The 11,957-nt window shown below is 31.3% G+C and overlaps 1 protein-coding gene across 1 annotated transcript; it reads left to right on the top strand.

Moving 5' to 3' along the window:
- Positions 1-907: 907 nt before the first annotated feature.
- Positions 908-2,395, top strand: LOC114712532 (nuclear transcription factor Y subunit B-3). Its single transcript, XM_028897086.1, has one exon. It carries the CDS (start codon positions 1,571-1,573, stop codon positions 2,192-2,194), a length of 624 nt encoding a protein of 207 aa, XP_028752919.1. The 5' UTR covers positions 908-1,570; the 3' UTR covers positions 2,195-2,395.
- The last annotated feature ends 9,562 nt before the right edge of the window (positions 2,396-11,957 follow it).

Genomic DNA, 11,957 nt, shown 5'->3' with positions numbered 1-11,957 from the left:
AAAGTAAGTAATAATTGTATATAAGTATAATTTAGATATGAATACATATAAGCAATTAAATTTGGATAATGTACATATCTTGATAAATAATTCAATGAATTTATTAGTTTGGAGAAAATTAGAGAGATAATGGTTAACGAGTCAAGTCTGAGAAAAGTCTTCATTTTCTTTTTCTACAAAGGAAAAGTCATTGCCACGCGTATTAACATGTAAGCATTTCATCATCACTTTATTTTTCCCATTAAATTATATCCAATACTTTATTTTTTTCAATTACTTTTGATTTTTATTTTACATTTACTTTTTGGTCCCTACATTTAATTTAATTTTAATTGAAATTATTTTATGAAATTGAAATTTTTATGAAATTTTATTCAAATTTGGAAGAAATAAATAAAATCAAGAGACAAAATTATATAATTAAAATTAAGAGGTCAAATAAACTTAATGAATATAACTTAAAATAGATACACCATTTAAAATTAAAATATTAATAAAATGAAAATAATAAATTAAATTAAAAATAAATGAAATTAAACAACAAAAACGATATTTACTGAAAATTAAAAAAATAATTTTGATAACTCATGTACATTTATTCATCTCTTGACAATAATTAAAAAAAATTCCGTTATTTGATATTTAAGTGTTTCTCCTGAAGCAATTAAAATTAGCTATGAGAGTTGTAAATTCAGAAATTATCTTTTGAAAATGGTTTGAAAAATCTGGCAAAAACTGTGGTTTGAAAATCTTAACTTACAAGAAGAAAAACAGAATTAATTTGAAAGAAATATTACTTCTAATCGTATTTATAAGATCTCGTTTATAATTTATAAATATAAATAAGACCAGAACAGTAACAAAGTACAATTACGGAGTCCAAGTCAGACGACGATATGCCTCCACCAAATGAAAGGTCCAGATTCTTCAGCTCTTGTTCAATCGGACGGTTCCAAACCCGTCCTTGTTAACTCCACTTATCGACAAACAACGGTATCAAAAGCTCCACGTGTCCTCTAGATATGGCGTGTTAGCGTTATTAACGCCCTGATCCAACGGACCTAGCTCATTCCCCTCTAAACTTCCAAAACCACTTCTTCTTCTCCCTTCTCCGCTCGCCGGAGACGCAGCATCTCGCCGGCCGACAATCACCGCCCTGCCCACCGAATACACTTTTTCATTGACCTGCCATACAGACTCCAAGTTTAACTCTCTGAAGTGGCATCGGATTGCAAGTCGCCGAAAATACCTTCGAGTCAACGGGTGTTCTTGTTCTGTTTCATCCTCGCTGCCGAATTCAGAAACGGATTTGTGTGCTGATTTTGAAAGTATTAATGCGTTCGGTGTAGTTCTCCAGAAGGATATCTCGAACTTAGAATTCGTTCCCAGTCCGGTTTTCCCGAGCTTGAACTATCGTCCGGAGATATTCGTCGATTTAAATTTTACTAGAATTGCATGATTCAATAGTTTGAGGCACTGGAATTCTCGTTTCTGACTCCGAGAATCACTCTCCGCTGTAGTGCTTAAATTTTACGCTGAGTCGATTGATTCGAGTTTGGTTGAGTCGTTGATGGCAGACTCGGATAACGATTCCGGAGGTGCTCAGAACGCGGCGAACAATGCGCACGGCAGCGAACAATCGCTGCGAGAGCAAGACCGGTTCCTACCAATCGCGAATGTGAGCAGAATCATGAAGAAGGCTCTTCCAGCTAATGCGAAGATCTCGAAGGACGCTAAGGAGACAGTACAAGAGTGCGTATCGGAGTTCATCAGCTTCATCACCGGTGAGGCCTCCGACAAGTGCCAGAGAGAGAAGCGGAAGACCATCAATGGCGACGATTTGCTGTGGGCTATGACGACGTTGGGATTTGAGGACTACGTGGAGCCGCTCAAGATATACCTCCAGAGATTCAGGGAAATGGAAGGCGAGAAGAGCGTGGCGGCGCGTGACAAAGACGGAGGTGTTGGAGGCGCGAACGCTGCCAATAGTGGCTTCGAGGGCGTAGGAGGTGGAGGTGGAGGTGGTGGTGGTGTAGTGTATGGTGGAGCAGGGATGATGATGCATCAGGGACACGTGTACGGGTCTGGAGGGTTTCATCCAATGGCTGTGAGTGGAGGAAGTGGTGGTCCTGTGATGGGTAAGAGTGGGCCCAGTTATCCCAGTGCCGGATCTAATGCAGGTAGGCCCAGATAGGTAAAATATAGATTATGGTTTAAATAGTTTTGTGTTGTGTTTGTAATTTTATATAAAGACTTGGGGTAGTTTATTGATTGGTGCTTGTATTGCTATAAAGTAGAAGACACTATTAATTGATTTTATTTGATAGTATTGTAGGTAATGTATCAAAGGAAATATGTGACAGTTTTCTTAAAACCTAATTGATTAATTTAAAAAGATTAAAGAAGTTACTAAATTATTTAATTATAGATACTGTTATATAATTTTTAAAATACTTATATGTATCATTAGATTATATATTAATTTATAAGTGCGGAAAATTAATGAAAAGAGAAATGATAAATATAAATATTTTAAAGTAGTTGAGTAACTTCCCTAATCTTTTCAAATTAGTTAACTAGACCTTATATTAAAGATAAGAATAAAATGAGTTTTTTTTTTTTAAATTTCACCCCCATATATTTTCTTTTCTCATTAATTCATTTATTGCATATTTAACTTATTCTCTTCATTAATAAGAGCATATTTTGGAAGAAAAATACATGCCTTACATATTTATTATTTTAAACTGATTTTAACTAGTTTTTAATAAACATAAATAGATAAAATTAAACTTATATTTTGAACTGGAGAGAGCAGCTCTTACGAACTCGAAACACTCATGTAACTATAAAGTAAAAGCCAAGAATATACTTCATTCGTTCCCTAATGTAGGGATTAGTTCATGAATTCTGAAAAATTTATAATTTTTTTTACCAAACAATTCTATTGATTATAAATGCCAAAGGGGTTTTGATCAATACTATTGTCCAATGCAAATTATTACAAATAGTAGTTTAAGAAAATTGTCACATATTTAATACAAATAATAAATTTAAATTTAACTAATTTTGTTAATTTTTATAAATTAATTATCTAACTTCTATATTTTAGGAGCAGATGAAGTATATGATATATTTTATGTCTCTTAAGTGATGGAATAGGGATGGGATTTATGTGTGTTTGGCACCAACACATGTGATGGGAGGGTGGAAAAATGGATTATTGAATATGCCTTCAATTGTTTTGCAATAGCACACCAATTATGGTTTTCCTTTTTCCATGTTAGGGGTATTTCTTAACTTCTTTGCAATTATTTTTTCAATCATTTTTGTTGTAACGAATAAAATATTGAAAATGTTTTTTTTTTAAATAATAGCCATCGTATTTTTTCCTCTCATTCCATTTATTATTTCTTTTCTACCATTCTGGTTCTTTTTTTTTTTTGGGGTCACTTGTAGGAGTTTTTCACATATCCGGGAGGATAGTAAATAAATAATTTTTTTTCACTTTTGTCCTCATTAAATAAGTAGTATATTTTCTTTCACTTGTTTTCTCTCTGTTCACTGTTATAACCAATATAGATTAAGTTAGAAATGAAGCATTAAAAGATGGAACTACTCGGATCCTAAATATAAGATCTATTTTGTAGTGCAGATTGTACTACAAAACGGGTCTTATATTTAGAACCGGAGGAGTATAAATGACAAATAAAAATCACTAAAAAAATTCTACTATGAGTAACAAATAATAAGGATTGGAGTGATATTTTTATAATCTTTAGTTTTATTCCTAAATCAGTCAGAAATTGAATACATATGAATTTATTTTTATTAACTTAGTGATTTAATTAGATTGAAATCTTTGTTATTTATTCATATTCTGGGAGATGTTTTATCGGTTGGAATGAATGCCTCCTAATATTGGAACTAGACGTAAAAACTAACTTGATACAATATTTGGTTAAGGCGCTTCACAAGTCAACTGATGCTAAACGCTTTTCTAAAAGGTTTTTTGAACATGAGATTATGAGTTCAAACTCTCTTAAAATAAATGGTATATGATGGTGGCGAGCTTCCTCCAACCAACTACGCTCAAAGGATTTGGATAGGCTAATGTGAAAAATTCAGTTTCACAGGCAAATGAGAGTTATTCTCCCATGATCAATTTCACCAAAATAAAAAATCAAAAGAACAATTTTGGGCATAGCCACTTTGGATAATTAAAAAATTGATAATCTGATAAATATGAACATGAACAAGACAGAGTAATATTCCCTCCGGTCCTAAATATAAGACCCATTTTGTAGTGTACAAAATGGGTTTTATATTTAGGACCAGAGAACTAGTTTTTATTTTGAAAAAAATATACTTCAATAACTTGGGAATATGAATATTAAAGTTTCATACTGTTGATCTGGGAGGATGAAGTTCTGTTAACCAGACATAACAAGTCAACATAATTCCAGCAAGGGAAGACCAGCTAGAAGAATCAAGCCAAATATTCAAAATTCCATTGACAAAGAGTAACAACTCTCCAACCAAGTTTTAACCTCACAAGCATTTTTCTTTTTCTTTTAATCTGGTAATTGTTTTGGGAGAATATAATTCTAGTAAAGTCCTATAGAACATACATAATTTCCGATAGTAAAGTATTTAAGAATTAAAAATGAAATTATATTTTGATGTAAAAAGGCAACCTTTTAAAAATAACAATTAAGCAAGGACATTTTGATAATTTTACTTCAAAATATAATTGTGTTTCTATTTTTAAATACTTTACTATTAATTTCATATTCTTTTGAGACTTGTTGAAAATTATGTATATTCTGTGAGACTCTACTGAAATTCTCCCAACTAATTTTTCCCGATAATTATCACGAAAATAAGAATGACATTTTATTTCTACATTTTCTTAGAAGAAAAATGACATCTAAGAAATTATTTTGGTCTCTACATTTTATTTTTACTTCCTGTTTAGTCCCTGTAATTTTCAGTGTGTTCGCTAATGTTTTTTTATGTTACCTAAGTTATTCCTCAGATTTATGCATAGCTTAAAAATGCGTAAATTTCAATGGAATTTGGAAGATCAGTTGTGAGCATTAGAAATGGACTACACTATAGCCCATATAGTCAATTCGTGTTTTGACTTAAAGGACACACATGTTTAGACTTCTATTGTGACTACAAAGTCCAATATGATACAGGTCTTTAATATCATATAGAGAGAATTATAAAAAAAAAAAGAAACTGGAGATTACTAAATCCTAAATCAAGCCTGGTAATAACACTTTATTTGATATTGAAAACACTAAATTTATATATGACAATAAATTTTTATTGATATTCCTTTGGCATTTACAAATTTTCTACTTCCTTTTTTGTCATTTTCCTTATAATATAAGTAATGCTAACTCAACGTACAACTTTATGTTTGAAATATATATATATATATATATATATAAATTGAGAGAATATCATTAAAAAAAACTGACAATCATGTGTTATTTTTTTTCCTACACACTAGTTTTTTTTTTCAAAGGCAATCTTGTTTGAAACACTGTCAGGTATTAAATGTGGACAATTCTTTTGAATAAGAATTTAAATTTTAATTCGTCACGTTATGAGGACTAGTTCCTTTCATTGGACTTAACTCCCATTGATATGATATGTTAATGGTTACTATTTCAAATTACTTAACTTTTTTACACAACCTGGGTGATAAGAAAAGGTACAAAATGTGAGCCAACAATTGATTAACTGGGTTTGATTACAAATTGAATAAACTAAAAAGATTAAATTTAAAAAATCGAAACAGAATCAAAATTGGATATAAAAGTTAGCAATATTATTCACCGTTACATGTTGTGTTTGAGTACACAGTTAAATTCTCAAGAATGCATGTTATGCTAAGATCCCCCCCCCCCAACACATGCAAACTCTCTGATCAAATTGACTAGTTGCACATGATCTGTATAAATGTGTATTCTCCTTGGACCTATGTTCCGGAAAATCCCTATGCCTTTGGTTTATATTCTATCTAGTCCTTAACATAAGAGTTATTTAATTTATCTGAATAGATTAATAAAGTAAAGTAAATTATTTAATTATATCAAAAGTGACTTAATCTTCCTAAAATAATCCTGTGTCAAATTACATTATATATTTATTTATAACTTAGATAAATTAGTTTTTAAAAAATAACAAAAATAAGAGATAAAAGTAAATTAAGGTCTTTGTTTTAGGAGCAAATCTAATTTCATAACTAACTCATATATTAACAACGAGAAATAGTTCCTTGTTTTAATGTGTTGTCTTGTTTTCCTCTGTTTCTCTACTCTCTTCTTAATGTGTTACCTTTTTTGTCTTATCTTCCTCTGTCTGTTAATTTTTTCCTCTTTAAATTATTTAGCCCTAAACCACTTTGCATCATACTTTATGAGTTTTTCAACCTAACTTTTTTTTCGTTTGCTCTCTTCAGGTTTGGCTTTTGACCTAAAATCACCCTAAGCATAGCCATACTATTTGCTAGGTTGTTTTTTTCACTGCAATTTGAGAGCTCTTGACTTCAAATCTCCTAGCGGTAAAATTATTGTACTCTGTGGTAGATTGGATTGGAATTCCACGTAGCTCCAGAAGCTGCGAGGATATGTCCGATACAGGAAGGTTGTTTCTCTATTTGTCCGACCTATTGACTTGAGCCAATAAACTATCCAAACTCTTTAGCTCAGGTCATCTGGTCCGGTTGGAGTTTTAAGGTATGATCGTTATTTGTTCATGGGAAAATTACACTCAGATCCCACATAACACAATTAATATCAAAGAAGTCCCTGGAAATTGCAAAATGATTCTGCATTCCCTAGGGACCTGTGTGTAATTAATTCTGATTGTGAAATTACCTACTTACCCCTGTTAATTTGAACCTATTTACAACCTCAACAGTAACTGTTAACAACCCGAGAAAATGTGGTTAATAACCTCAGCAACGCCCCTGACATCCCACAGAATGAGTTGTCAGGAGCACTGTCGAGGTTGTCAATCACTTTTTCTCGGGTTGTCAACAACCATCCCACAGAGTGAGTTGTCATGAGTACTGTCAAGGTTATCAATCACTTCTTCTCGGGTTGTCAACAGCCACTGTTAAGGTTGTAAATGAATTGCTGCAATAAAATTAGCAGGGATAAATAAGTAATTTCACAATTAGAATTAATTACACACAGGTCCCTAGGGACTTCAGAATCATTTCACGATTTTCAGGGATTTTTTTTATATTAATTGTGTTCTGTAGGACCTGAGTGTAATTTTCTCTTTGTTCATGCGCTCGTCCTGTTGCCAAGGAGATTAAACAACTTCTTCCCACTCAGATGTTTTATATTTTTCTTCCTCTCTTCATATCACTCCTGCAACTTCCCTCTTTTCGTATCATTCCCACGACTTTTGTGAGATTCATTTAGATCCCTTCTACCTCCATTTTCAATGGCTGAAAATCTCGTCTCATGGATTAAAAATGCCCAAGATGAGGAACCCGAAAGGCTCCTATTTCGGTTTCCTCCTAGGACATCTTTCTGAATTCTTGAGGCATAATGATGTTTATATCCCCAATTTAGTGTCGGTCTTCATCGGAACAATTGGTGGCGTAAAAAAGAGATAGTTCCCTTTAATTTGATAACGATCTTAGCCTCGTTGTGTTTTAAAGCACTATTTTTTAGCTATAGACAAACAAATGGCAACATGCCCACAACACAAGATTTCCAATGGCTGGGGCAACAATTTGGAAACCAACACATGAATTGCGTGATTCATAAATTCTCATTTGCAAGTTTCCTTTCACAACAAAACTTTTGCAATAAACCACTTGCAACTCAAGCACAAGACAACCGTGGAAATTTTGCAAGTCCCCCTTTGCAACAAAACTTTTGCAATAACTATCTTGTAGCTCAATTAAGCATGAGACATCCTTAAAAATTAATGCGTTAAATTTCACAATTCATAAATTTCACTTGGTAATTTATAAGTTCCCATTTGTAATGAAGTTGTGCAATGAACCTCTTTTAACTCAAGCATAGAATAACCTTAAAAATTAACAAATTAAATTTCCCGATTCACAAGTTGACATCCATAATAGCGAACTATTCCTTTCTTCTTCTTGTTTTTTTTTCTTTTCTAATACAAAGGACCCAGTCCTTAACAACCGGTCTGATGAACGCAATGGCTAATAAAGCCCTTTCTTTTTGGAATCAAGAATATGAATTTTGACAAAATGGATAACTTATAAATTGTACAATTTAAGTGCAACTCATAATTTCAAAATGTTTTAAAAAAAATTAAAAAAATATTAATATAATAGAATCTTCACGGAAAATTGTTGATAAGCTCATAATTAACAATGACACAATAATGAACAAACATAAATCAACTTGAAAAAATTCGCTCTCTCCACTGAAAATACCAAACCATATTCAATAACATATCCTTCATCATCTCCAATATTATTATACAAATAAATTTATTTAAAAATGACCAACTGGGTTGGATCTAGCGAAAATGCATGGAATCTCTTACAATGTGACGAGTTAATGTTTAAATTTTTGTTGAGCAAGATGCTCATATTTAATATTTAATAGTATCCCGAACAAAATTGTCTCGATCTCTGTGTTTAGGAAAAATTTGACTCCCTCTGATCTTAAATATATGACTTTTTTTTTAGTGTAAATTACACTACAAAAATAATTTTATATTTAGGATCTGAGGAGTATTTTAAAATGCATACAAAAAAGTGCCAGCCTGCAGTTCTCACGAGCTAGCCCATTTTCAAACAGAGCTAATTAAGCTAACCTGAATGGGCCACTTTGTCTTAAATGTCTACTTTGTTAGGCCCATCCCTAGAGTTGGTTTCTCAAGCTAAGCCGGCATTACCAGTTTTTTTAACAACTTTTTAATTTTCTTGAATCAACATTCTAACTTGCTTTTACAGTAGTTATAATTTTGCAAATAAAAATTAGGTCCCAAAATATTAATTTAATAAAAATTAGACTTCAATAAAATTTCTTTAAAATAATTTACAAATGTCAATTCAAATAATTGCAAAAGGAAATTACACGTTGAGAGTTATATTTCGAAAAATATATAGTTGATTTGCAGTTGAAATTTCTAAATTTATAACAGTCTGAATTTTTATTTTTCAATATTTTTACACCAAATTTTGTCGAAAACCAAACTATAATTAAATTGACATTTGTACACCTGTTATTAACTCATGAAAACTTCGAATATGAGTTGACCGAGATCTTTGCAACCTCGTTCTAAAGCAAGATTAATTACACTTAGATTTTTTAATTATTTTTTGGGAAAAATTAATCTCTTAGTTCTTAAACTTTTGATTCACTTATAACTTAGTCCATTAAGTATGATTTGAAACAATTCAGTCTCTATACTTTTGACTCACTTAAAACTCAATCCCTAATATTTTCACAATTTATAATCTGGTTATTATTAATCATAACTCATGCTAACTCATCATTGAGTCATCTTACATGGCATTTCAAAATGGAAATGAGCTAGGCCTTGCTTTTAATAGGTTAGACCTGTTTTGTAGAATATCAGCTTGAGTTTGGCTTATAGCTTGTTATAAACTTATTCTTCAATCTGAGCCCGATTCTGACTTGAAGCTAGTTAAAAAACCTATATTTCTTTTAAAAAATTTAAATTACATAGAATAAAAAAAAGTTAAGATTAAAAAAAAGTCTACATAAAAATTATTTTTTTAGTCTTGTCTTTTATTTAAATTTTAGTGTCATAGATACTATTTTAAATTTTAATTACAGTTAATAGGAATATTATTGAAAATTAGTTGTAATTGTATGTTAAAATTTAAAGCAAGACTACGTCTACTTACACAATGAAAATTAAAATCAGGACAAATAAATAGAGAGAAAAAATTATTAATTTTACAATGAATTAATAGGGTATTATAATTGAACTAACATAATACATAATTAATTTATCACTCTTGGAACATAATTTTTCTTTTCTATTTTATCTATATTTTTAAAATTTAAAAATCATATTATTTATTGATATTATTATTTCAAATTATGTCTTTACCTTCACTTGTCAACTAAATTTCAAAATCCAACTATGTATTGAAATTAAAAAATAAATTAAAAGAGCGCATTTACAATAATAGTAGTAACTTTTTTTTTTCATATATTACAATTGTAAATTTATAACAGGATCAGGCTGGCTTAACAGACTCAACAATCTTTTTAAAGAGCTTAAATCTAGCTTGTTAAGCTAAATAGGTTTGAACCTCCTCCTTTTTGAAAACAAGTCAAGCAAGGCCAAATGCCAGCCATGCCATAGTCCCCTAACGGCATTAAAAATTGTGTTTGGAAAAAAAATGAAAAAAAGATTATTGAAATTGTGATTTCTTAATTTAAGAAGCTAAGGATTAGAAATAATACTGAGAGAAATAAACTCAAATTGAAATTTTAAAATTAAAAAAATAACAAAAATGCCCCTCTATTTGTTTTACAAAAGTTTAACGTTGGCAACTAGCATTTTTTTTGTTTTTGTTTTTTGCCACAGGAAATTATTTGAGGAAAGTGGTAGGAGATGGGATTGGATCCCACCACCCATGACCAACCAAAAACTAAGTAATCACTGGGCCACCAATAATTTCTTAATATTATAATAAAAATAATATAAGTTAACTTCTTTATTCTAGCTCAAGCTCATAAGAATACTTTATTTAGAAATGACAAGTCTTGATTAGAAAATGATAAGTTTAAATTTGAGATTAACAAGGTATATTTTTCTAATACATAAGGTGAGATAACATGTGAATTAATTAAAATGATAATAATTTGTCTGGCAATAACAGTCTTGATTGGGAAATAAGAGGTCTAAACTTAAAATTAACAAGTTTTTTTTAATATACATAACACAAAATAATATATGAATTACCTAAAAATTACAACAATTTATTTGGAAATAAAAAGTCTTCATCCACGGCTCCATTTCCATGTGCCTCACTGATGGTGATACGAATTCATTGATTCTAGGTATAATCACTAATCATTATAAATGGGTTCTCTTGGAGAAGTAAATGGTGAATCTGGGAATTTAATGATACTAACCGAAAATGGAGAAATGAATATCTTACTTTATTACTCTTCTTAACCAAGTATATATATACATGATTAATATATAACAGAAAGATAACAGAAATTAGTTTCTAACTTAATAACAGATTAATTCCCTAACACCCCCCGCAAGTTGGAGCATGGATGTTTTTCATGCCCAGCTTGGAAATGAGCTCATGGAATCTGGCTGGATGTAAAGGCTTGTTGAAAATATCAGCTAGTTGATTTGCTGTCCGAACTGGGAGTAGATGAATAACCTTTGCCTGTAGCTTTTCTCTGACCAGATGACAGTCAAGTTCTATGTGTTTTGTGCGTTCATGAAAGGTTGGATTGGAGGCAATCTGAATAGCAAATTGATTATCATAGTAGAGCAGTGCAGGATCTATGTGAGATAAGTGGAAGTCGTTTAGAAGGTAGATAAGCCACTGTAGTTCACAAGTGGTTGAGGCTAGAGCCCTGTATTCAGCTTCAGAGGATGATCTAGAGACTGTGGTTTGTTTCTTGGCTCGCCAAGAGATTAAAGAGGAACCAAGGAAGATGGCAAAACCAGTGACTGATCGACGAGTATCAGGACAACCAGCCCAATCAAAGTCACTAAAGCTTTTTAATTTCAAGTATGATGTAGAAGAGAAAAGAAGACCCGCTCCAGGAGAGGATTTAATGTATCTTAGAACACGGTGGGCTTCCTGAAGATGGATATCAGTGGGAGTTAGCAAAGCTCAAGTCCGGCTGTGTGGTAGTAAGGTACTGAAGTCTACCAATAAGTTTATGATAAGATTATGGATCAGTCAAAGGTTGACCCTTATCTTTGAAAAG

Source organism: Neltuma alba, unplaced genomic scaffold, assembly GCF_004799145.2.
Source record: "Neltuma alba isolate B1F8T4 unplaced genomic scaffold, ASM479914v2 tig00011371_pilon, whole genome shotgun sequence".
NCBI classification, from domain to species: domain Eukaryota; kingdom Viridiplantae; phylum Streptophyta; class Magnoliopsida; order Fabales; family Fabaceae; genus Neltuma; species Neltuma alba.
The sequence above is the reverse complement of the archived record's forward strand: the minus strand, read 5'-3'. Positions and strand labels throughout refer to the sequence as shown.